At 33.0% G+C, this 26563-nt stretch overlaps 4 protein-coding genes across 5 annotated transcripts; 2 read left to right on the forward strand and 2 right to left on the reverse strand.

Moving 5' to 3' along the window:
* The first annotated feature begins 3176 nt into the window (after positions 1-3176).
* LOC105776893 (lysine-specific demethylase JMJ29) lies at positions 3177-7963 on the forward strand. Its single transcript, XM_052621983.1, has 10 exons — positions 3177-4190; positions 4301-4437; positions 4524-4623; positions 4757-4952; positions 5036-5099; positions 5196-6177; positions 6630-6980; positions 7146-7218; positions 7319-7404; positions 7482-7963. Exons 1-10 carry the CDS (start codon positions 3177-3179, stop codon positions 7620-7622), a joined length of 3144 nt encoding a protein of 1047 aa, XP_052477943.1. The 3' UTR covers positions 7623-7963.
* Positions 7964-10102: 2139 nt separating this feature from the next.
* LOC105776894 (probable pectate lyase 16) lies at positions 10103-13894 on the forward strand. 2 transcript variants are annotated; one of them, XM_012599844.2, is made up of 4 exons: positions 10103-10427; positions 12035-12669; positions 13273-13376; positions 13458-13894. In XM_012599844.2, the coding sequence occupies exons 2-4, from the start codon at positions 12085-12087 to the stop codon at positions 13810-13812; spliced, it is 1044 nt and encodes a 347-aa protein (XP_012455298.1). In that variant the 5' UTR covers positions 10103-10427; positions 12035-12084; the 3' UTR covers positions 13813-13894. The 2 variants fall into 2 exon arrangements, with proteins under 2 accessions (XP_012455298.1, XP_012455297.1); XM_012599843.2 differs by having other exon boundaries at positions 12038-12669.
* A 443-nt stretch (positions 13895-14337) lies between these two features.
* On the reverse strand, positions 14338-15740 carry LOC105774974 (uncharacterized). The gene is made up of 3 exons (XM_012597530.2): positions 14858-15740; positions 14744-14785; positions 14338-14659 (listed from the first exon to the last, which is right to left on the reverse strand). The coding sequence occupies exons 1-3, from the start codon at positions 15711-15713 to the stop codon at positions 14532-14534; spliced, it is 1026 nt and encodes a 341-aa protein (XP_012452984.1). The 5' UTR covers positions 15714-15740; the 3' UTR covers positions 14338-14531.
* A 5559-nt stretch (positions 15741-21299) lies between these two features.
* LOC105777675 (WRKY transcription factor 6) lies at positions 21300-23949 on the reverse strand. The gene is made up of 5 exons (XM_012601039.2): positions 23493-23949; positions 23303-23395; positions 22739-23209; positions 22526-22639; positions 21300-22114 (listed from the first exon to the last, which is right to left on the reverse strand). Exons 1-5 carry the CDS (start codon positions 23814-23816, stop codon positions 21476-21478), a joined length of 1641 nt encoding a protein of 546 aa, XP_012456493.1. The 5' UTR covers positions 23817-23949; the 3' UTR covers positions 21300-21475.
* Positions 23950-26563: the final 2614 nt, after the last annotated feature.

Raw genomic sequence — 26563 nt, forward strand, 5'->3', positions numbered from 1 at the left:
ACCGTTAATTTAATAATTAAATGACACAATAAAATCTTTCGTGATATAATTTAAAATGAAAGGTAATAAAAAAAAAAAGTAAATAATTGTTATTGTAAAAGCTTTAGAAACCCCAAATTAAGATTTTTACACTATCTACTTTTACAATATATATTTTTTAAATTTCATTCTAAATTATGTCATATAAGATCTAATATCTCATTTCGTTAATTCGGTCAATTAACCGTATTAACGAAATTTATATGTTATTGTTTTTTTTGTTAAAACAATTATAAAACATATTTAAAAAAAATGGTAATGTTCATTTGACCGAATTAACCGAATTAAAACTACATATAATTTGTATTATTAATTATTAAGTTCAGTTAATTCAGTTAACTACCTGATTTTGAACCGAATTAACCGATAACTGAACTTCCCAAAAATCATTAACCGACCTCCAACTGCATTAGATCAGTTAATTGATAGATTAATCGAATTAGATCTGTTCGGCCAATTAATTCGGTTTTAACCGAAATTTGAACACCCTTAAATAAAAGAACATCAAACAACCTGGCCCATCAAAACGATTCTATATGAATTAAATTATATCATAGGGATAAATATCAAATTTATACACGAACTTTAATTTGGTGCAATTATACATATGAAACTTGAATTGTGGTTCATATATACACATGAAACTTTGATTTTGATTCAATTGTGCACGTTTAAAGAAATGAATAAATATATTTATTTTCATATCAATTAATATAATTGTTTGCGTATGCGATATATCCACATAAAATGGCAACGATAATGTTGTTCTTGATTTATGAAAATTGAATCAAATCAAAATTTCGTGTATAGAATCGCACAAAATTAAAGTTTATATATTAAATTGCACATTGGATCAAAATTCATGTGTAGTTTTGATATTTATTTCTAAAATAATTTGTAAATAATTTGTACTTAAAATGACTCGAGCATGTAATCCCAAATTACTTGAGCATAGAATGGTTTGGCTCAGAAAATCGATTGATAAATTAAATGACTTAAGCCCGAAATAATCAAAACTTAAAATGATTTCGAAATTTTTAAATTTGAATCAATCTTATCCAAGTAAAGCTCAAAATGATCAGAATCCGAAATGATCTGATCTGAAAAATCGACCAACAAATTAAATGGCTCGAATCCATACTAACTTTAACTTCAAAATGAATGGTATAATGACTTTGTATTTATATTGATACCTAATCTTTTAAGATATTATATGTAAGCGTATATGTTCTTTTTTATACATACAATATCTAAATTAGATAAAATATTCGATCCTTAATATAGAAGATATTAAACGCTTAAATTTATTTAAACCATGATGTTTTAAATTATTGCAACAACAACAATTTCCATAAAAATTATACATATATTAACTTTCATCTATATAAATATAATGAGACATTGATTTCGACAACTAAATCCATTCTGATCCATGAATTTGGATTCTATAGGGATTTGGTAATGTGATTAGTGTTACCGGAATAAGATCAGGTCAAATGAATCGTGGACTGATCGATATTACGGTCTAAACAAAGGGGTTGAATTGATTGATTTGGAAACTGTTTGAAATTAGTAAAAATAAAAAAAAAAAATTTGAGACAAAAATCAACAATTGAACAGGTTGAACCAGTTTAATAAATCTTTTATGAATTTATACTAATTATTTAAATATTGTTCGTTTGTCAGTTCAACCTATTGAAGTGGTGGTTAGATCTGTTCAACCATTGATTCAATTATTAAAATATTAAATGTGACACTCTGAAGCTTTACCACATTATTACTTGAAAATTTATACATTTTTTTTTAAATTTTCAAGTAATGAAATTGCAGAATCTTAAAGAGTCTCATCATCAAACTTTCATATTTTGCAATGATCAAAATAAGTTTAAGCGTCAAAGTGAAGAAAAAATATATAAATACCAAAGTGAAATTAATTGTCAAGTTTAAATGTCAAAAATTATATTATCCCAAAACAAAACAAAATAAACAAGAACTCTAACCGACTTTGCTATGGTCTTGTCTCAGAATCTCATCCATCAAACGGTATATTAAACCGTAAACTACACTAGTAGTTGGGTGATTGTTAGCATAATTTAGCCTATATTAAATTATTTTTATCACGTAACAATTTATGTAAAATATATTTATTAAAATTGTATATAAAAAATTTAAAGATTATGAATGATAATATTATAAGTTTAAATCTTATCATAGATTATTTTATTAATTATATATATAAATATACATAAAAAAAAACACTCCTAATTAAATAATAAAAATATATTTATTAAAAAAATTAATAGTATATATAAGCACACGCTACATAAACCTACACGGAAACAGATTTGAAATACTAGTCGCTGAAGCTAGTCCCCCGTTTCTTCTCTGGCAATTCCAATTTCTCTCGTTCTCTCGTTATCTTCGAAGAGAATCAAGAGATTCATCATATTTATTTACATTTGTAAAACTAAATAAATAAGGGAAAAACTATCAATTCTACGCCCTATAATCCACCATTGTTTAAATCTCAATAATCGGTACGTGTTTTTTCTTTTATCAGGTCGGTCTCAGACTCTTCAACTCTTGTATGATTTTTTTGTGTGTGTTTATTTTCGTTTAAGAAACCTCAATTATGCTTTGTTTTGGTGTTATCTTTTTTATTATTTGCTTTAAAATTTTTGTTGTTCTTTGTAATGCTTTGCCGCCTCGATAAGATTTCGCCGCGGTAAATGAATGAATTTCTTGATAATCGAATTTTCATTAGTTTTTTGTATGGTAATGTTTTCTTTTTTAATGAATATAATTAGGTTAATCTGAGTAAATGTAGGTGGTTTTAGTTTCGGATTTTGTTTTATTTCGAAGGATCATTGATTGATTTTAGCGTTTTAAAAATATATATATATTTTTGTTATGAGTTTAATCTTTAGATAATGTATGAGCTTTGGCTTTGATAATCACACTGGATCCATGACTAAAGTTTGTTGAGTTTGTTGCTTGCTTATATAATACTACCGAGGATTTTAGATTTTTTTTGTACAAGGTTATTACTAGAAAATATGAAAAATTACAATTTTTTGACGTTTGATTAGCATTAGTTGTTACAAAGCATGAATATTTGTATAATCTTTGCAGTGAGAATGGCGGACATGGTTGCCGAGGGAGAACTGTCGAACGATCGTACCGGTCATGGTATGCAGGTAGGCTTTTCATGGCATGTTACAAGGAAAAGGAATGCTGGCAGAAAGAAAAGGAAGGGCAGTTCAGGACAGTTTTTGACCGGAAGCAGAAACAAGAATCCGTCAAAGAAACGAAAGCTAAGCAAAGAGATTGAATTTTTAGAGGATGAGAAAGTTCCTAAGAGGCATCGGATTGGAATAGACAAGATGACTACTTCTGTGGAGGAAGATGTGTTAGATGAATGGGATGAGGAGGCTACTGTGTTTATGAACATTAAAAAGCGGAGCAAACGTAGAAATTTGGACGGTGCGATGACTGAAAGAATCCCTCAGGAGAATAAGGATGCAATGACTGAAAGAAGCCCTGAAGAGACTAAGAAGGAAAACTGCGATCGTTTTATGAACGTTAAAGTGCAGAGCAAAGGCAGAAACTTGGTTGGTGCGATGACAGAAAGAAGCCCTCAGGAGTGTGAGGAGAATGCGATGACTGAAAGTATCCCTCAGGAGACTAAGGAAAACTGTGATCTTTTTATGAACATTAAAGCGCAGAGCAAGCACAGGAATTTGGACAGTGATATGAATGAAAGAAGCCCTCGGGAGACTAAGAAGGATGCAATGATCGAAAGAAGCCCTCGGGAGACTAAGAAGGATGCAATGATCGAAAGAAACCCTCAGGAGACTAAAAAGGAAAATTGCAATCTTTCTATGAATATTAAAGCGAATTTGGACAGTGCTATGACTGAAAGAAGCCCTCAGGAGACTAAGAAGGAAAACTGCGATCTTTTTATGAACACTAAAGCACGGAGCAAACATAGAAATCTGGACAGTGCGATAACCAAAAGAAGTCCTTGGGAGACTAAGAAGAAAAACTGTGATCTTTCTATAAACATTAAAGGGAGGAGCAAAGGCAAAAATTTGGACAGTGCAATGGCTGAAAGAAGCGGCAATGATACAAGCACAAAGAAAAATGTTAAGGTATTGAATTTATTTTTAGTTCTGCAACTGATATATCCTCTTCGTTTTGTTTATTCTTTTTGTTATCCTTCAAATGGAGATTATTCTATTTCATATTTGTTGCTGCTCAGAAAATCGAGGGATCTTGCTTCTTTCAGGACAAGAGAAAAAATTTCAAGTGTCATCAGTGTATGACTGGAAGAAAAGCTGTTGTTCCATGCTTGAAATGTAAAGAGAAAGTGTATTGCACTGTTTGTATAAAACAATGGTAACATTTTCAACATGATCTTGAACTTCTATTATTAATAATCTTTAAGTCTTGCTCAATTTTCTTTTCTGCTGTGGTTATTATAGGTATCCGAATATACCAATAGTAGAAATTGCAAAGCAATGCCCATTTTGTTGCGGGAATTGCAACTGCAGTATCTGTTTACAATCCAGTGGGTTAATTAAGGTCTGCTTTTCTCCTCAAGTGACTGGAAATTGAATTATGTACTGGATTAAGGTTTATTCTTTTAGATAAACTATCTATTAATTAATATGATAAACATGTATTAACCAAGATAACAATGACATTTTTTCACTAGCATGGGACCATGAAAAATCAATGGAACTTTCACCAAATAATTTTCTTTTTGTCTATTCTACAGACATCAAAGAGAGACATAACAGATGAGGAAAAGATTAAGCATTTGCAACACTTGATTGAGTCAATGCTTCCCTTCATGAAACAAATTTGCATAATGCAAAAGAAAGAGACAGAGGTTGACGCTAACATACAAGGTACCTTTTTTTCTATTATTTTTTTTGAACTTTTCATGCATGTGAAGATTCAAATAGTTCCTGACAAATGGTTCTTTATATAGGATTACTGCCTTCTGAAGTTGAAATACAACAAACACTTTGTTATGCCGATGAACGTATCTATTGGTAAGCATTTCCTCTCTACATAGGCATACAATTTATCATGTGATTGTATCTGTTATTCATAAGTTATCATTGACCGTCTTTCTAAAATTGGAACAGTGACCACTGTGCAACTTCAATCTTCGACCTTCATCGTAGCTGCCCAAAATGTTCATATGAACTCTGTCTTAGTTGTTGTAAAGAAATTCGGGAAGGAATCCTTTCTATCCGCGATGATGTTCCTTATGGATACAGGGACAGAGGTTGGGATTATATGCATGGTGAAGACCCTTTACCAGAATCTTATCTTCAAGAAAAAGTTGAGAAACAGCCCGGGCCCTCAATTCAGTGGGAAGCCAATAATGACGGAAGTATTACTTGTCCTCCTAAGGAAATAGGCGGTTGCAGTGATTGCAGATTGGAGCTTAAACGTATCCTACCAATGGGGTGGATTTCAAATTTGGACACAAAGGCATGGGAAATATTGAGCAACTGCAGAATTAGACAATGGCTAAAGACATTAAATGGGGATAATACTTCTGGAGAAGGACAGATTGACAATGGCTTATATTCTTCAACTTCAACTGATAATCTTGACGAAGGCTTTCGTCACTTTCAAACCCGATGGGCTAAAGGTGAACCGGTTATAGTTAAGAATACTCTAGCAAATTCATCCGGTTTAAGCTGGGAACCGATGGTAATGTGGCGTGCTTTATGTAAAAGGTTGGAGATGCCTGAAGTTAAGGCTATTGATTGCCTAGCTGGCTGTGAGGTGGAGATTAATACTCGACAATTTTTCAAAGGCTACACAGAAGGGAGAGCATATAATAACTTATGGCCAGAGATGCTAAAGTTGAAAGACTGGCCACCATCTGATAAGTTTGAAGATCTCTTGCCTCGGCATTGCGACGAGTTCATAAGCATGTTGCCATTTCAAGAATACTGTGATCCTAGGTCTGGTATCCTTAACCTTGCTGTGAAGCTGCCAAACTGTGTTCTGAAACCAGACTTGGGCCCAAAAACATATATTGCTTATGGGGTTGCTGAAGAGCTTGGAAGAGGGGACTCTGTTACAAAGCTTCACTGTGATCTATCAGATGCGGTACGCCTTAATTCGCCAAAAATTCTTGTAGCCTAGATGATTATACTTACTACATATACAACGATGTCGTCTAATACGAGGGTGCAACATGTTGGGACTGGGGTACACTGTATTGATTTTAGGTGTAATACATTAGTAATCACCCAACTATTAATAAATTTCTTTTTTTGTCTCTCAATCATGGAAAACTACAAAATAATACTATTCAATTTTGCGTTTTTTGTCATCTGATTTTTTGATATTTTTATTTTTACATTAATTAGCTGGTGATAAAAAAAAACTGAACAGTTAAGTAATCATTTTGTAATTTTCTCTAATTTGGTTACCAAAGAAGAAAAGAAAACCATAACTGAGTGACCTCTACTGTAATTTACCCATTGGTTTTCTATATCATGCTGCTACTTTATTACAACATCTACTAACCTTTTGCCTTTAACTATCAATTGGTGAAGGTAAATATTTTGACACATACTTCAGAGGTAGCCTTAAGCGATGAGCAGCTTGCCGCAATGGAGAAGTTGAAAATGAAACACAAGGCACAGGATGAAAAGGAAAGTTTAGAAAGAGAGCGACTTAAAAAAGGCTTTGATGAATCGGAAGCCACCAATTGGGGTGATAATATACTATATGTTTCCAGTGGTGAGTTTAGAGGAGCTTCACTTCCGGAACCCTTGACCAGCAGAAAGGACATAGGTGGTGCACTGTGGGACATTTTTAGGAGGGAGGATGTTCCTAAACTAGAAGCTTATTTGAGAGAGCACTACACAGAATTCAGGCATACCTATTGCTCCCCAGTTGAAAAGGTAAGCCATGGGGGAGCACTTTTAGAATTAAATCGAGAAGCTTACTGGGTAAAAGCACTTTTTTTAAATCGTAACAATGCTAAACCCTTTGGCCATCTGCATTGAAAGAAAAACTCCTTTAAGTGGTAGTCACTCAACGTTCTTGATGGCTGTGTTTATGATCAGGTAATCCATCCGATTCATGACCAATCATTTTACCTAACTGCGGAGCACAAAAGGAGACTAAAGGAGAAATATGGTTAGTACAAAGAATGACATATTGTTGTCTAATGTAAAAACTTTGCCTATACCGTGTTTTTTCGTCTTTTTCCTCATGCAATTATGCGCGTGATTCCTAGGAGTTGAACCATGGACGTTTGAGCAAAATCTCGGAGAGGCTGTTTTTATTCCGGCTGGATGTCCGCACCAAGTTAGAAACCTGAAGGTATTTAATTAATACATGCATTATCGTTCCATGTTGTGGAACACATGTTTATGGTCTCTCATAGTTATGTTTTCCAGTCATGCACAAAAGTCGCCTTGGACTTTGTTTCTCCAGAGAATATCCAGGAATGCCTCCGTTTAACAGAGGAGTTCCGGAAACTACCCAAGAACCATAGAGCCAGAGAAGACAAACTTGAGGTAGGCACATCCTTTCGTTGATGTTTCGACTTATTTATTTCCTGCAAAACCTTACTTGCAAACGGTTTCGTGTAAACAGATTAGGAAGATGATTATTTATGCAGTAGAACGAGCTGTTAAAGAATTATCTGAACTGATATCAACTCCAAACTGAAGCCAGCTTCGACAACTGCAACCATGGAACCGACCTTTTTGTATTTGCTCGGACAATTGTTAAAGACTATCCGAGCTGAGAATTTCTTTTCTTTTCCCCGGAGTTTAACTTGACCTATTTGTATGCAACTTTTGGAACACACAGCTGAACTTGCTTACAATAGATGCCAATCATTTTTACTATTCCATCTTATAAATTCTTCGTAGACCTGTTAATACATGGTCAATATGAAACGATTACACAAAACATGAAAAAAAATTATAAATACAATAAGAATTCGTGCAATTTCAAAACTTGGTAAGAATATACTTGACACTAAAAAATACGAAATGAAATATGAATACACGAATTGCTAAATCTATTAAGATGAGCAATCACAAAAAAATATTTATAAGTTGGTTATGCTACATTTGCCAATTTTGTCTTAGTTCGATTGGTATGAGCATTATTGTCAATGCAGGAAATATGAGTTCGAGTGCACTAATGCGAGACTATGGGTAATTCTAAACATTATATAAAAAATAACAAACCTAAGTATTATTTTTTTTCAAAATTTCTTAATACATAAGTCAACAATAAACTAATTCAAATTGGTAATGAATTATTTTTTTTACTTTAATATTATTTTTCTAAGTTTTACTTGCGCTAATAAGCAGACATAGCATTAATGTATTAAAGCGAGGAAAAGCTTAATTTTTACCTAAGTTTTAAAATAATTTATCATATATAAAAAATAATTAGTACAAACTTAAATTTGAAATCAGAAGTGAGTAAAACCTTAGTTAAAAAACACGTCTTCATGTAAAAGATTTACTTCCTTTTTGGCTGGAAAGAAAGTCATATAAGCAATGGCAGGGCCAAAGCGCTTGTAGGGCCAAAATTGAAAAATTTTCCTTTTTGACACCCAAACCCAAAAATAAAAAAATGATTTAATCCTTCAAAAATTATAAAAATATAAACTATTAAAATAGTAAAATTACATTTTTACTATTTTAATAGTATACAATTTAATTCCAACCCCAAACAAAAATTTTCTAGATCAAGCCAGTGCATATAACTGAATAAAAATTAAACATGAGATCTGGTGTAGTGGTTGTTCACCTCATCCCTCAACCATTTGGTTGAAAGTTTAAATCTTACTCATAAAAATTAAGTACATTTCATGACTAACCATTTATCTAGACATCCATGGCTACTAGTTTCAGAAAAAATAAAAGTACAAAACAATTTTATTTTAATTGTTTCAAGTGATGAAGTTCCATCTAAAAAGAAAAAGGGCTCTCTTTTATCACACCTTTCAATATCCATGGCTAGACAAAAAATTCGATATAAAACACGGTATGTATACACAAATATGTTAAAATTTATAAACAATAAATTCGTATTGCTTAAATAAAGATGTCCAACCTCTGTTTAAAAAAATAATTAAAACAAAATTTAAAAAAATACAACAACAAAAAACATGAATACATGAATAGCCAAATATAGAGACAAAAATAGCAAGCAAAAGATTCAACTTCCTAATAACATTATTAACTATTTAAATTAGTTGATTTGTTTTTCATTTTCAATCAAAGACATGTAAATTATTAAAAAATTAGTTTCATATATTTGAAACATAAATAAAAAAGTTTAAAATAATTTTGATGTTCTCCAAAAGAATTTTGATTGATGGGTAAAATGCAAAGATAAATCCTATAAACACTAAGAATTTATAATGCATTCAAAGTAATAAGCAAACCCAATCAACAATCAATCAATAAACAAAATAAATGAATGGACAAAATTTCATATTAGATCTAAATCTAAAATCTAAAATATTAAAACCTACTCCATTAGCATTCAAACAAAGTGTTCATCACAAACACCCCAAAAAAATCCTTAATAAAATTTCCCCACAACATAAGGATATCTTACTTTTTTCTTTGTAGATTCAAAAAGAAATTGTAAAATTTTAAAAATAAGAATTGATGATGAAAATATATGAATCTAAAAGACCAAAAAAGTAAAACAAAAAACAAAAACAATATAAAAACTTGTAAATCATACAAATTAAATCTTCTAAAAGAGAGATCAGATGAAGAGAACTTACCTTATAACAGCTTCCCTAAAAACTCATCATCTTCCCTTCCATTGAGAGATCTAATCCCTTCTCACATAAAAAACCAATAGAGTTGTACATTTGGAGGCCTCTATTTATAGGTTGATAATTAGTTAGGGTTCCAAAAAAAATTATTAATGAAATGGCAATATTGCCCTTTTCTATTAGAATCTCCACAAGAATATTCCTGTTTGGATTAGTAATTGACTAATAAATTTAGAATTGAATTCAAATTCAATTAGTTATAGAAATGTATAAATATTAAAATAAATTTAACGCCGCGATCTACTGCACTAATATTTCTTCCCAATTATTGCTTTCGCTCACCGATTTTTACGATGTTTGCTTTATTTGAATTATCAACGGTGTCTTTTATTGTGAATGAACGGCGTACAGAGTGGTGTCGAAGCAAGTTCTGTGGAGCAGCCGCCATGCGCCTCTTGAGAGGCACGGCGGCGTTGGGTGGAGGGGTTGGTTTCCTTTGACGTCTCCTCGTGATCTGCAAATCATGGTTTCTTGCACGATTGAGCACTTGGTTGATCCAAAAAGCCCGAAATATGTTGACAATCTGGTAAATTTTGAGATTTTAAATCTTTCTACCTTCTTTTTTAATTTAAAAATTTTAAATTATAGTTGAAATTGTTGTTGTTTTTATGGCTGAGTCTTTCGGGAGAAGTAAATAAAGTCAGTGAACCCTACAACATTTTTTTTTTTGTCTTCGGTCTTGCTTGTTGTGGCAAAGCTAGGATATAAACAAATTATATTTTATCTCTTTTAAGACTTAATTTTCTCGCTTCTAATTTTTTCTGGCTTCACCCTTGCTTAGTTGTGGTTTTCTCTCAATTTTATGGAAGTTCGAGTATCTGGTTCTATTTATAGAGGCTTAATAGAGTGGGACAATACTTTGAAGACTTTTTTTTGAAAGATCGATAACATGATCAAATCTCACCAAATACAAATATGAGATTGTTTTAGGTGGCTTTGGCACACACTTGAACTCCTCATACGAGACAATATCAAAAGACTTGTTTGAGGTTATTTCTGATTGGTGATATTCTATGGGAATTATATAGTTATATGGGTTATTGATGGCAAATGAGCTATGAAGTGCTCTGCAACAGCCTAAGAAAGTGCTTAGACTGTTTAGAGGTGAGGACAAAACCTTGAGAGTGTATTAGTTCTTTAGCAATACCCAAAGAAGATTGTTGAGGGTTCGACTTTTTCGAAAGAAGCCTGTGAAGTGCCATCAGCCTGAAATTGGCAAATTCTTCAACATGTCTGATATTGTCTCTAATTAAAGTTGTCTCCTGACTCTACCGCCCCTAAAGTGATGATAGGTTCACAAAATAAGAATGTTTGAATAGACGAATCATCAAACAAATTGAAAAGTTTACAATTAGTGAGATTTGAACCCATGCCTTAAATGAGACGTGAGTCTAAATATACTACCACTTTGGCTAGTCCAATATTATCTTTGGTGAGAGCTTTATCTCCCAACTCTATCACACTTGAAGAGACCACAAGGAGTCAGCAACTCAGCATGCCTTATCGAGTACTTGAATAGACAAGGTTATGACAAACTATAGAACTTAGGGATGAGAGGGCTCGAATCCCTGACCTATATAGTTTATATGTCAATGGGAGAGCATGGAATTAGTCCAAGTGGTATTATACGTGTACTCATGCCTCATTTAAGGTACGTGTTCAAACATCATCAACTGCAATTTTTTATGTTTCTTCGACAATTCACTTATACAAGTATTCAACGAGACACAATGTGTTTAATAGTCTACTAACTCTAAAAGTATTTTATAAAATCCCAGAACTGATTTGTAGGATGTTTCACATCAATAAAAACATATAATTTTTGCCAATGTTTTCCTAATTCTAGAAACTAATCAAAAGAAAATTTTATCATCATTGACTATACAAAAAAGTCAACGAGCTTAGGCTCGTGCAACCATGTTTGTATAGTAATGAATAATAACTTACCAAACAAAGCTTAAATAAAATATATATATATATAGTCATTAGGTCGTGTTTGCCACCTACTCAGTACTCAACTCTCCTATAAGATTCAATTGTGTGGCCAAATTTACGAACAAAATTAAGCCATGGCTTCCCTTTCATGTCTTGTATTGCTTTCATTAATTTTCTCAAATTTTCCTCATTCACTAGCAGGTTATTACACCTCTAAACCACTTGCATACAATGTCCCTAAGAAACCCATGAATGTAATAGACTCTTGCTGGCGAACCAAGTCCGATTGGGCCATCAATCGCAAAGCCTTGGCCGATTGTGTGGTCGGCTACGGTAAAGCAACTCTAGGAGGGAAATACGGAGCGATTTATGTCGTTACGAGCCCTTACGACGATCCCGTCAACCCTAAACCCGGCACGCTTCGTTATGGTGTTATTCAATCCGTTCCTCTTTGGATCATTTTCGCTCGAGATATGGTCATCAAGCTGAAAAACGAATTGATAGTGAATAGTTTTAAGACCATTGATGGTAGAGGGGCTAAAGTTGAGATTGCATATGGACCTTGCATAACAATTCAAGGTGTTACCAATGTTATAATACATGGTATTAGCATTCATGATTGTAAGCCCGGGATGGCCGGTCGGGTTAGGAGTTCCCCGACACATGTAGGGATGCGCGGAGGGTCTGATGGGGATGCAATCAACGTTTTTGCGTCTTCAAACATTTGGATCGATCATTGTTATCTCGCACGGGCTAAGGATGGTCTTATCGACGTGATTCATGCTTCAACTAGCGTCACAATCTCTAATAATTATTTCACTCAACACGATAAAGTCGAGCATTAAAGCTTATAAATATTTCAGGTAAAAAGACCTCCCCAATCTCTCTCGATTAAAAAATTGAGTAAATTAGTCCCTCTCAAAAAATTTGGAGTAACTTAATTCGTGACAATTTTGAAAATAAGCAATTAAGGATAATTAATTGCGACATTAATGTCTCTTGTCAATTGTGCATAATTTTAATTAGTATAATAACAAATTAAGCCTTTGATGTTTACATATTTTGTTAATTTGGTATTGGTTATTAAAAATCAACAAATTTAGCCTTAACATTTATATATTTACAAAATATTTGGGCTAAATTTGTTAAATCATAATCAAATTGATAGAATGTGTAACTTATGAGAGCTAAGGTTGTTATCATACCAATCAGATTTATGCAAAATTGATAAAATAACGTTAACACATGATTAATTGTCTTTAGTTGTTCACTTTTGAAATTGACTGAGATTAAATTATTCTGATTTTTTAGAGAGAGACTAATTTGCTCAATACTGAAATTAAGAGAAATTGAAGAGGTCTTTTTACTAATATTTCATTATATGGTATCGTTTTATTGTACTTTTAGCCAATTAATTATGTTCCAACGGGTTGCAGGTAATGTTATTAGGACACAATGACAAGTTCATTGCGGACAAAGTCATGAAAGTGACATTAGTTTTTAACCATTTCGGTGAGGGTCTTATCGAGAGGATGCCGAGGTAAACGAAACAGGCATATTAGTCTCTAACTGTAACCGCGATATATCGATCTCATGTTTACATATTTCCGGGCCGTGACAGGGTCAGGATAGGCTATGCACATGTTGCTAACAACAAATACGACGAATGGAAGATGTACGCCATCGGTGGTAGTGCAAATCCGACCATTTTCAGCGAAGGGAACTACTTCGTAGCGCCCGATAATCGTAGTTCCAAGCAAGTTACGAAAAGAGAAGCAACAAATTGGCAAAACTGGAAATGGCAATCTTCAAAGGATGTGTTTATAAATGGTGCATATTTTGTACCATCTGGTTATGGTAGCTCTGCTCCTCTCTATACTCGAGTTCAATCGTTCACCGTTGCTCCGGGATACATGGTCCCAGTTTTAACATCAAACGCCGGTCCTTTACATTGTCTTGTCGGGAAACCGTGCTGATTTGTTTGACTTACGGTCCGGTTTTCACCCTTGGCAGACATTGTTGTTCAGTTAAAAGAACCAAATAAAGAAAGTTATGACATGCTGTTTTTTTAGGTTAAAATATGCCCAAGGTCTTTGTAGTTTTCTAAATTTTAAAATTTAGTCCTTATACTTTTTTATTTGAAAATATCGCTTCCTCTGTCAATTTTCCCAAAGAATGGATGATGTGGTTGTTATAAAAAAGAAAAAAATAATTTTTTAGCCCTCAACATTTATAGTTTTTGTCAATTCAATTTTTACTCTTTAAAACTACATAAGTAATTATAAAAAATATTTTAAAATTAATTTTTGTATTTTCAATAAAGACTGAAATTTTTTAAAATATTTAAAAATCTCTTTAAATAATTTTAACTTTTTGTAATTGTTTACATACTTTTAAAGAGTAAGGACCAAATCAATAAAAAAATTATAAATGTTAAGGGCTAAAAGAGTTGTTTTACCTTTTTTAACAGTCACATTGTGAATTCTAAGGGGAAAATTGACTGAAGGATCAAGATTTTTAGTGACTCAATATCTTAAAATTAAAGTTTAAGTGCAGAAGAGAAAAGAGAACGTTGGCATATTTAAACTCTTTTTAAGAAACGTATGGCATCAAAATCACAGCTACAAAATGAAGAATAAAATGAATAAAAGTAGCCATTTGCTTTCACTTTTCTCACATTAACACACACTTTTGTTCAAAAAAGCCTATTCTCATTACTTTGAACCCCACATGTTATAGGTGCTTTAGCTCTCACTTTCTTGAAGAACCAAATCCCGACCCCAATTCCTACGGCTCCAGCAGCTGAAACCCCCATCACGGCCCCTGAAACGATAAAAAAGGCTTAATCTTTTGATTTAAGATATGCACGTCCATCATCAGAAATGTTGATATAATCAAAATTTTCACCTGCAATAACACTGGCTTTACGATGCTCTGAAATCTCAAGATCTACACAACAGATAAAACCGGTATTAGGCTTATATGAATCCAAGAATGTACATTATTAGCCATAAGACATACCTTTACAATAGGATGTAACGTTGCCCTTCTTGCATAGGCACAAGAAATTTTGTGTTTGCGTATCAAATCCACATGTTCCGGCTCCCTTGGATGGATCTTGACATTGAAGGCAATGTGTAGTTACCGGAGTATCGAAATCAACCCGAATCCCGTATTCAGGAACTTGGCTAGTAGGAGAATCTGTAGTTGTACTTGTACCCATAGTCCTCCAATACACACTAGTATATGAAGCACAATATTTCAACATTAATCTCAAGGACTCTGTTGCTTTAGGGTAGTAAGAACAGCATGAGCTTCGATCGAGCGCCGTGGAACATTCGGGTAAGTGCCTACAAAGGTAACTAGCACTATCACACGACGAATCACACCGGTCCGGGAACCTCTCGCAAAAGATAGGCTTCGGTTCCACGATTACATAATCTTCACTGCAGTTGAAGAAAAGGTAGTCATTTTGAGGGGACAAAGAGAAACGTGTGCTCGTGTCAAGGCTAAAAGGCCTAGTCGGGCGAAAGTTGTCCCCATCTTGACAATTCCACATGTACGGATCGGTAACAAGAACATGAGGGTCGGAGTAACTAATGCTGTGTACAGGGTATCTACCAGAGGGAGTACGGAGTTCGAGCTTACCAAGTTCGGAACAATCGAGTATGTGGCGATAATATGGGCTGCCGCAACCATCATCTATCCCTAAAGGGTAGTTTATAGGAATGTTACCACAACTTGTCCTACAAAGATTTGATTGAGCTTCAATGAAGGTAATAATCATTAGGAGACATACACAAAGAAATGAAGAAAATTTATGTTGTGGTTTGTAGGTGAAGACGATGAGAGGATCCATCATAGTCATGGTGGACATTAAATTGAGACAGGTTCCATGGTTGGGATTTTGTGTTGTCTTAAAAAGCAATTAAAATCATCAGATAAAATTTTAAAAAATAAAAAGTGATGTCTTGAATGTTAGAAACAATCTGTCAAATGTTGTTTGTTTTATTGTCATTCACCTTTATCTTTTGGTATTCCCTGACATATGCTTTGCTTTTGTGCTTTTATTATTTTTAATTTAATATTTAATGATTTTATATTTTTTTATTTATTAAAATTTTATATATAAGTAATTTAACAATTTTTTAAATGTTTACATTATAATATTATATATTACTGTTGGTTTCATTTTTACGTGTTAATATAATATATAAAAAAATGTAATACAATAGGTTATAAACTTAGAAAAAGAGTAAGACCGAGTTGAACTCAAGACTTGAATGTTTGAGCTCGACTCAATCTTTATTTTAACCGAGCCTAATTTTTTGCCATCCTCATTTTTTATACCTAACATTTTTGTCTAAACTCTCCTAATCGAAAGGACTTTCGAGCTTGGGTGTATATTCTTAATTAAGGGGTCTAATTGCAGCTATTTACTATGCTCACTTTCTTTTCCTTTTTCTTATACATTTTATAAGAATGGTTAAATTTCAGTTTTAGTCCGTTTAATATGTCTAAATTTGAGATTTATTCTTTATACTTTAATTTCTAATATAATTTTATCTTTATATTTATATAATGTTATTAATTAGTCCAAATAATTAAAATTGTTAGCTTTTCGATCAAAATGTTACAGAATCATAAATAATTTGACACAAATAAATAATTAATTAATAGCAACTTAAAACAAAATTGTATTGTAATTAAGCTAAATAAGCATTATCTCTAGCCTTATTGGCGACCACTAGTTGGACAATTCTAAAAATTTGGGCTGAACTCCACCTTCATATTTAGGACCTTATAGCTAAAATTGGGCCTAATGACACTTCTAATATTGCAACTTTGCAAGAGATATATATAACTCTCACCTTTAGAAATGGGCCCTCTCTTAAATGAAATGGTGATGTGCCCATTTTTTTCCCTCTCCTTGGACATTATTACGGATTTAAGTGGATTTAGGTGTATAATCTTGGATAATTAATTAAGTGTAGTTTGTCGGGTAATTAACATTGCTTCCAATAATCGAAGGTATTGTCTCTATGTCAAAGTTTTGTGAGAGTCGTGTACGTTCATGGAAGGTAGCACTCCAGTTGGTGGAGAGACAATTTGCAATAGCTCATGGGAGAGGTATTAGTATTATGTGTAATATTAATTATGAAGAATGCATGTTGGGGAATTCGAACCACCAATCAAGGCTAACATCTCTCTCGTGAGCTATTGTAGATCGTAACTCCACTAATCAAGACGTCCCTTTTCATGAACCATACACGAATTTTCACGAAGGCTGGAGAAAAAATCTTGATTGTTGAGGTAATATCAACTACCAGATAAATGGCACTTCGAAAATTTCTCCCAAAAGATTCGACTTTCCTCAACAAATTTAAAGATAATTCACAAAATGCATAAAAAAAATTTTGACTAATTAACAAGTCATGACTTACTTAAGAGGGTATCTTCATCCTTTCTTAACTCTTTTATCACAATAAAATTAATATTTGAAATATATTTAAATAACATTGAAATATGGTGAAACTTAAATATATGACAAGATCCGTAATTAAAATTTCAAAAACCTCAAATTTCTCATTAAACCAAAAATAATAAAACTCTATAATTAATACGATTTGTATTTGATATACCTTTAAAAGTTTTGTATTTGATATACTTCCAAAATCATATAATATGCATCTCATAAATAAAAATACATGTACCCTATTCTAGGATTAATATGTGTTTTCTACGTGTGGATTCACCGACATAGTGGTGCGAACCCACCCCGTGCGAGCTCATGAAAGGATGCGAACACCTCACGTGCGAACCTAAGATGCGAACTACGCACACCACAAGTTGGGACCCAATTGAGTAACTGGGTAGCGGTAAGTTTCTTTCTTAGAAATCCCCCACCTCGCGAAGCCAAATTCTCAGAAGAGTCACTTTATAACTTTTCTTTAAACTAGGTGGGAGACAAATTGTTATGGTACTCGCTATTACCACCATGCAAGCAAACCCCCACCTAAAAAACATGTGTTAATCCTATAATAGGGTCTAAGGATAAATATGTAAATCATCTACTTATGTAGATTATAAATAAAATTAAGACGATGCATGTGTTTTATATTTAAAAAATTATAAATATTTATGTTTCGTAATTATTTTAATTTTATTATTTACAATGCATTCATGGAGTAAACAATGGCGGTGGAAAGTATTTTACAGAGGACAAAGAGAGAAGAGAATTTGATGACCAAAACCATAGTTTTCCATCTTAGCACTCAACCCCATTGAAATTATACCATACCATGTGACAGCTGCTTTTTTGTATCATTAAAGTTTTAAAACACCCTTTGAAAGTTGAAGCCTACACTACCTAAATGCATGCACACAATATGCAAACTTTTATTACAAAGTTTGAAAAACAAGACCCAAACAACTGACTTCATGTGACCACAATCATCAATTTTAATGGCTAATCATCTCCATCTCCATTACCACTTCACAACCTAATACCATGTACTTTGTTACAAACTTCCAACCTTGTTGCTTTGGTTTATGTGACTGAGATTTTGGTTTAATGATAAGATTAATATTTTGGAAATTTTTAAATTTTAAATTCGAGTCCCATTATATTAGTTATGGATCTAAGGATTAAGTTTGAGATCTAATTAAAATTTTCAAAAATTTAAAAGTTTAATGAACTTTTTTTTAAAAATTTTGAGGTTCTAATTAAAATTTTTAAAAATGTTAGGAGATTAATGATAATTTTTTAAAATTTTAGGAGAACTTAATTAACATTTTCGAAAAACAGAAAGGAAGTTGCTTATGCTTATAACAAAATTGCACCATGATTTTTTTTTGTAAATTACATTAGTGGTCACCTAACTATTAGTATTATTTTTTGGTCATCCAACTATGAAAAGTTACAAACGATAACAAAGAAAAGCAAAACGCAAAAAAATATATATATACACAATGTCTAAATGTTGAAGGTTCATTTTTTTTAGAGTTAATACTAAATTGACTTAATTTATAAGTGTTGAGAGTTAAAGTTGCTATTATGTCAATTTTAAAAGTTGCTACCGTTAGCCAATTGGTGACCAAAAAAGACAATATTAAATAGTTGGGTGACCATTTTGTTACTTTTCGTACTTAAGTGACCAAAATAAATTTACTAATTAATAATTAGGTGACTACTTGTGTAAATTATCTTTTTTTTCTTTAAATGAAGGGATAATATATAATTTGGCCCCTGAACTTATCCATTTGTACCTAGTTGGTCCCTAAATTTTTTTTTGACCTAATCGGTCCTTGAACTTGTATTTTGTCAATCAGGTTGGTACCTCTGCATTAACACCGTTAGTTTGTACTAACGTGACAAACATAAATTAAAAATCTATAAATTAAAAGTTATATTTATGTTTGCCACAGGACATTATGAGAGGTTGCCACGTAGCACAATCGAGATTACTTTTTCTAGTGGGTATCCTTAATTCTCTTTTTTCTTAAATCTATCCATTTTATATCCAAAGGTAACCCCTCCCATGAATTTTTCAGATTTTGAGACACATTCAAATTCAATAATATAGAAGTATAAGTTGCCAAAATGAAAATAAATAAATAAAAAGAAACAAATTAGATGGGTAAATCAAACTTGTGTAATCTGTAATGTAACTTGAATGAAATGAATAGAAATTGGATGATGAATGAAAAAATAATAATAATATAATCAAAAGGTACCAAATTGATTGACGGAATACAAGTTCAAGGACCAATTAGATAAAAAAAAAGATAGGGACAAACTAGGTATAAATACACAAATTCAGGGCCAAATTATATATTATCCCTTAAATGAAACTAGTTGCATGTATAGATCGTACATAGAAGTTCCTACAGGGAGTGGGGGGAGGGTTCACATGGAAGCACGTGGGGCGTGATAAATAGCGGAAGGAAGATGATATTATTTTTGTACGGTTGCATGAGGTACGGTGCGACCCACAACGCTTCACGTTGGGAACTTTAGTACTTTATTGGAAAAAAATTGTTTGGTCTAATTCTAGTTTTACTCCCTCTATTATGTTGAAACTGAAGATTTGCTTCTATTATTTTTAATTTTACATGATCTGGCCCGTGTACTTTTCTAATGTTATCAACAAGTCTAAATTGATAATACTATTAGTTACCATCGTGGTGAAGAAAATTTAAGTATTACAAAGCAGACATAAGACATAACTTACCGAGACTGGAATAGTTTTAGACAATACTTATATGTGGTGTGTTTTAAGCAAGAATAAATCTGAATAACGTCCACATATGATTTATACAATGTGAGACTCGAACCCAAGAACTAAAGGTCCGGTAGAATATGGTTGATTGAATTTTGAATGGCTTTGTCTGAGTGAGACACGGAAAAAAAATTCGTGTCATCACTTTAACTAATGGTGAATCTTAACATTAAATTTTAGGGAATCAATGAAATTTTGAAAAAATTTGGGAGAACTTTATTAAAATTTTCAAGAAAATAATAAAAATTTCCGAAAAATAGGCCCCGTTCCTATTACCATCAACCCCTAACATCAACGATCACAACCAAAAAGGTTATAAAAGTATGAATTAAAGGGAAAAAGTTCAAACCCCTAATTTCAACACAATAAAAAGGACTAAACTCATAATAAACCGAAAACATCCACCCATGATCAGAACCATGATGTCAATCAAGTGGATTGCACGGAAAGTCAAACAAAACGTATCCGAGTTGTCCATTATAATAATTGCACTCCACAATCCACGAAACTACCTTCTTCTTCATTGAATCAATTTGACCTAAACACACACACACACACACTTGTGTATCCACTTATATTAATATCAAAGTTTTTTACTCCTACAAGCAAAGTTTTTCTATATATATATATATATATAATGTATAATCTATTGAAAGTGACATATTAAGGATAACTAGATATCATACGCAAAAACACGTTATTCCCCTAAAGATTACATGTGTCTTCAAATACTTTTTATGAATATAAGCCAACAGAGACGAGTGATGAGCACATAAAAAAACGAGCTAGCTAAAGGACTAATACTACCAGTAATACATCAAATAATTATTCTTATTATACAATTTATATTATCTCATCACATCCAATTTTTCTTTACATTTTATTCAATGCACACGTAGTTACCTGGAAGTCTCCTACTAAAAGTCTACTACTGTCTCTGAAAATACCAAAAAAAAAAAAAAAAGTTACGTGTCAAAGGGTAGTAGCTGTATTTACTTGACTTTGATTATTATATACCCGAATATTACACGCAGTCGGGAAAAAAATAATTATCCCTTTTGTTCCTTGGAATTATCATATGCTGTATCTTTGTGACGCGTAAAAAAAGGTTAAATATCATATAAGGTCCTTACACTGTGTGTTTTGAAGGAAAAAAAACAAAATGGATTAACGGGATAGGGTTTTGTGTACTTGTAAATTGAACTGAATTATTTAAAATGGAACAACATTTTGTTTAAAAAAAATGAATGAAGTTTGCTTTGTGTGTTTCTAAGCTTTTCTACTTCCCCACAACAAAAGTACAAAAAAAGAAAAAAAATATGAACATGTCATTAATCTACTGATCATGATTTTTTAATTATTGCCTATTGTTGTTGTTGCTGCTGTTCGGGTGAGTTCCGCCGCTGATGATGGAGGAGATGGCAGCCGCGAGGGCGGCAGTGAAGTTGGGGTCGTTTGTGATGGCGGCGGTTGCGGCACTGACTGTGTCGGCTAGCGTCGGAGGCTGTTGTGGCGGAGATTGGTGTTGTTGTTGTTGCTGGCGGCCTAATTGGGAAGACCCCATTTCTTGAGATAACTGCAAGCCTGAGAATTTGGACTGATTATTATTGTACAATGGCTGGCCAAAAACCTGAGGTAATTGAGGGGCGGACACCGGCGCCGGTTGGCCGGGAAATGGGACTTGGAACTGTGTCGGCGGGGGTGGTGGCCGTTGGAATTGCAGAGGGTTCGGCGAGTGTGTAAGGTCCAATGTCACGGTTGGGAATGGGGCAGAAGCTGAAATAGTAGCCATACTTGAGGAGCAAGGAAGGATTGCCCTGGCTAGTAAGTTAGGGTTCATGATTCCATCGGCACTCGGCATGGAACCGGACAGCAACATGCTAGCAGCTGCTGCCGTTGTCGATGCCATTGCCATGGCAGCCGGTGGAAGTGGGTGGTTGTGGTTGCCCTCGTAAGTTGTTATCAATATTGTTCTATCATCCGCACAACGTTGAACCTGTGAATCAACGTAAATACATTAGTTTATGGACTTGAAATAAAGATAAGATAAAATAGATTAATTCACTAAAAGTCCCTAAACTATGCCCAAAATTCTGAATTGGTCCTTGACTTCAAAATATTCTCAAAATATTAACTTTGACATCAAATGCAAGTTCAATTATTACCTAGAGCATGTTTAAAACATGACATGTGCACTTATTGCATGAACTAAAAGCTAATCATATGGTAGGAATACGTGTTTTAACACGTTCTGTCCGAATGACATTTAACCCTAACAAAAGCAACCGATTGATATTTGAGGGACCATTTTAAAATATTTGAAGCTTAAGGACTAATTCAGAATATAGGCAATAGTTTAGGGACTTATGGTGAATTAAACCAAAAACTAAAAGATATTGAAACATACTTGTTTCCGGACCGGACAACCGACGGCCATGGTGCACCGGTAATAAGCTCGAGGACATGGGTTTCCTTTCGCCATTTTTTGACCATATTTTCTCCATTGACATCCATCAGTAATCTATACACCAAATTAACAATCAATTAATTCCCACAACAATCCGATATTTCACAGCTAAAAAGTGATTAAAACTTATAACATGTACTGTTATATACATACCATTGGAGCTTCCGATCGAGCTCGAACTGAAACACGAGCTTTCCTCATGGTTGCTTCAGTGGATTGATCAACAGGTTTCCCAGAACTCAGTTTTTGAACTTTACAATTTGGTCCCCAACTCTCAGATTCCGGGCTTTCTTCTCTATTCACCCTCTTCTCCACGTTACTTGGAGGTGTCCCAGAACGTGTCCTTTCTTCCGACGACGAATGAGATATCGTCTCCGCCGCTTCTGCTCCGGCAGCCGAGGGACGGCTTAGATCCAAAATCTGTAAAGGCGTCACCTCTTCGGGTTTGGATTTTTGGATGGCTTGTGTTTCTCGGTTCCTTTGTGGTGGTTGTTGTTGTTGTTGCATTAAGGTGACGAGGTGCATATGGAGAGCACTGTAATTGTTACTGACATGGCTGAGCATGTCTTTAAGCTTCTGGTTCTCAGCATTCATACGTTTCAATTCATCTTGTAATTGAGCCAGCTGATAAAAAAAAATAAAGTTTAGAGGGATTGAATTTCAATAATTTAAAGGGTACAGGGACTTGGGTTTAAATTAAACCAAAATTTTTCTTACTTCATTTTTAGCTCGTTTATCTTCCATATCCGATGAAACGCCGTCATCAACAGTTGATTGATCACTTCCGGCAGTGAGAAGCAGCAATCCAGTCTACAAATTCAATGAAATTAAATATAAGATAATTTAAACAAAAAAAAAAGATTCAAAAAATTAAAAGAAAAAAGAAACCGAACCGAACCGAACTTACATTTACATCCAAATCAGACGCCGGAGTTTCTATACTCTCCTTTTTGACATCATCAACGACCCTAACTTTCTTATCGGAGAAAAAATCAACCTCATCGACGGGAATCTTGGTATCATCAGACGGCGAAGAAGAAGCTGAAGTTCCACGGCGGTCGTTATCTCTGGACCCAGCAAGACTAACAGGGAACTGAAACATGTCTCGGTGGTGGTGTTGCTTCAACCCGAGAAAAGAACCGCCGGCAACGGTGGTGGAATTGGATTTGTTTGTGAAGAAATTACTAGTAACAGGATCGGAATCAAGGGTAAGACCCCATCCTTTGCCCATAAATGTAAAAAAAAAAAGAAAATAGAGTTAGGATTAAAGAAAAAGAGAGCAAAAATCAGCAAAAAAGTTTGTGAAAATCTGTGAAGTTTTGGAACGGTGCAATGGGGTCGGCTATAAAAAGGGTTTGGAATTGGAAACGAAGACCAGATTTTTCACTAGTTTTTTATTTATGTTTTACCAGTCGTTTACAATTTTGGATTTTCTTTTGTTTTTTTATAAACAAATTAATGGGATTTATTTATTTATTGCTGTTGATATCGTTTTTTGCGTCAGATGGTGCGTCAGTTTCCAGCTGGCAATTTGACCCTTTTTGTTTCATTTCCTTTGCCCCTTGTGGAAACTATTAGTAAGCTATCTTTTTCTATGGCCCATTTACCCCTTTTTAGACCATCGTATTTCTCCCGGAATTCATAAGGTTTTCCATCTTTGGAATTTAGTTGATATATTTTTATTTTTAAATTTTAATTTTTTAGATTTTAAATTTCAAATCTAATGGTTAAGATTTTTTTATTAAATTTGTTAAAATAATATTTTAAAATAAAAAAGTACTCATAATAAACTTGAATTTAACAAAATAATTTTAACAATGTTAATAGTTGAACCTGGATTTTCGTAATCTAAAACATAGAAAGACTAAATTCCTAAAAATAAAATATACCATAACTAAATTCTAAATTTACGAATAGTTAGAGCCTTTTGGCACATTTTAATCCATTTAAAAATATCAGATGAATGATTTCCTAGAGTGATAAAAATTGGAAATTATATGTATATTAATATTATTCATGCACCAACCGGTGCATAATGTTCCAGCTAGTGCGATCAGAATTGGGTCAGAATTTTAATCGGTGTGGAAAACGAACTTGGTTGCATCAGTTTATTACTGAAGCGGTGTGTACCAGAACAATTTGAATCAGTGCGGAATTGACTACACCAGGTGCAATCGAGTCGAGTCAAACCTAAATAGTAGCCAACTCAAGCTTAATTTGATTACTAGATTAAGCTTATTTATCGATTTTTGTATTTGCGTTTGAATTCGAGCTCGGTTAAGCTTGTTCATACTTAAAGATCTTTCTAAATGGTAAAGATAACAAATACATTTATAATATAAAATATATATTAAAAATGAAAAGGTGATTTAAGCTTGCAAATTGTTCAAATAGTGTGTTTTAGAGCTTAAAATTTACCCAATTGTTAGTCTGAACTCGACTTCATAATTATTAAATCGACTTAGATCCCTTTTTTTTATGTCTTATTATCATTTTTGGACCATCTAAATTAACCAGTAGGGTGTGTTCAACTTAAATTTTGATACGATGGATTCAAATTTTAATCTAAAATGATTTAATTATTTAAAAAATTCAATAATTAGAAATAGATTAAACAAGTAATTAAAATGACATAAGACATAAGACCTCTGCCTTTGTTACTTGTTGACTCGTAGCAAAATTTATTTAATTTTACTTTAATAATATAATTTATTAACTATATATATAACATTATAGGGTAAAGATCACCCAACTATTCAATTTTGTCTTTTTGTCACAAACTAGTTAATGGTGGCAACTTTTAAAAATAACACAATAGAAAATTTAACCCTCACCTTTTGTTTATTATTTCAATTTAGTATTGATTCTAAAAAATTAACCTTCAACATTTACACATTATGTAATTTGGTCCTTTTTGCGCTTTTATTTTTCTTTGTGACACTAAGGATTTATTGGTGCTTCCATTTTTTTTTGTATATTTTGAATCAAATTTAGCTCATATATATATTTTAGCTTTTTAGATGAAATGGTCACAAAAAAATTACAAATTACAATACGTATAAATGTTGAGAGTTACCAAAAAAACTAAATTGCAATACATAAATTAACACAATATATAAATATCGAATGTCAAAAGTTACTACTATATTAGTTTTAAAAGTTGTCATCGTTAGTCAACTGATGACCAAAATGAGAAAATTAAATAGTTGAGCGATCGTTTCAGAGTTGGGTGACCAAAAAGGAAATCTATCAATATTTGGATGAAAACTTTTTTAATAATAATTGAGTGATTACTAATATAATTTAGTCCAAATTATATTCGAATTCGGATGGGGAAGGGACGTGTTTGAAAGAATGGAATTGTTGAAAGGTTTAGAAAGAAAAAAAAGTTGTTTCCTCTACATTTCGTCAACCAAGTTTGACTCATTCTTTAAGATTCAAAGAAAGAAAACATAAAGAAAAAGAAAAAAATAACAAAAAATAACGAAAGAAAGAAAAATGAAATATCCACCGCCCCGAAGGGTGCGGCGCGTTCCACGTGATTTTTTTAAAAAAGGATCCAAGCCAAGTCAACGAATTTGACGGCCCGGCTCTCTTATATGACCGGTGACCGGGTGGGCCAGTGTCTTCGTCTCTCCTTGGTCCCATGTAGCATCCCGCTCCCGCGTTTCAGATCCGCTCCCTATTGACTGTCTACCGGGTGGGACCGAGTGATTTGCTTAGACTTTATTTTTATAAAAGGAATATTCGTTATTATATTATTACTTAAGTGTAAACTATAACTGGAAGATAACCCCTTTTAAACAATATTCAATCAAAAGTGAAAAAGTCTATAATCAATTTGTTTGAATAAATTACATGACTTTTATGTAGTTGGATGATGTAATTTAACCCTTTGATATTTAATGATATTTTTTCACCCCGAACCCCAAAACTTGACCCCCAAACTCCTAACATAAAACCCAAATTCAAGTTTAA

The sequence above is a fragment of the Gossypium raimondii genome, chromosome 10 (genome assembly GCF_025698545.1).
Source record: "Gossypium raimondii isolate GPD5lz chromosome 10, ASM2569854v1, whole genome shotgun sequence".
Classification (NCBI taxonomy): Eukaryota; Viridiplantae; Streptophyta; class Magnoliopsida; order Malvales; family Malvaceae; genus Gossypium; species Gossypium raimondii.

Excerpts from the sequence above, each read along its gene's own strand:
- LOC105777675 (XM_012601039.2), bottom strand. The coding sequence starts at position 23,816 with ATGGGCAAAGGATGGGGTCTTACCCTTGATTCCGATCCTGTTACTAGT. Across the intron at positions 23,396-23,492 it reads CGTCTGATTTGGATGTAAAT|ACTGGATTGCTGCTTCTCAC; the intron begins GTAAGTTCGGTT and ends TTGAATTTGTAG. Across the intron at positions 22,640-22,738 it reads CTCGATCGGAAGCTCCAATG|ATTACTGATGGATGTCAATG; the intron begins GTATGTATATAA and ends TTTGGTGTATAG.
- LOC105774974 (XM_012597530.2), bottom strand. The coding sequence starts at position 15,713 with ATGTCCACCATGACTATGATGGATCCTCTCATCGTCTTCACCTACAAA. Across the intron at positions 14,786-14,857 it reads CGTTACATCCTATTGTAAAG|ATCTTGAGATTTCAGAGCAT; the intron begins GTATGTCTTATG and ends TCTGTTGTGTAG. Across the intron at positions 14,660-14,743 it reads TAAAGCCAGTGTTATTGCAG|GGGCCGTGATGGGGGTTTCA; the intron begins GTGAAAATTTTG and ends TTATCGTTTCAG.
- LOC105776893 (XM_052621983.1), top strand. The coding sequence starts at position 3,177 with ATGGCGGACATGGTTGCCGAGGGAGAACTGTCGAACGATCGTACCGGT. Across the intron at positions 4,624-4,756 it reads AATCCAGTGGGTTAATTAAG|CATGGGACCATGAAAAATCA; the intron begins GTCTGCTTTTCT and ends TTTTTTCACTAG. Across the intron at positions 6,178-6,629 it reads ACTGTGATCTATCAGATGCG|GTAAATATTTTGACACATAC; the intron begins GTACGCCTTAAT and ends CAATTGGTGAAG.
- LOC105776894 (XM_012599844.2), top strand. The coding sequence starts at position 12,085 with ATGAATGTAATAGACTCTTGCTGGCGAACCAAGTCCGATTGGGCCATC. Across the intron at positions 12,670-13,272 it reads ATTTCACTCAACACGATAAA|GTAATGTTATTAGGACACAA; the intron begins GTCGAGCATTAA and ends AACGGGTTGCAG. Across the intron at positions 13,377-13,457 it reads CTTATCGAGAGGATGCCGAG|GGTCAGGATAGGCTATGCAC; the intron begins GTAAACGAAACA and ends GGGCCGTGACAG.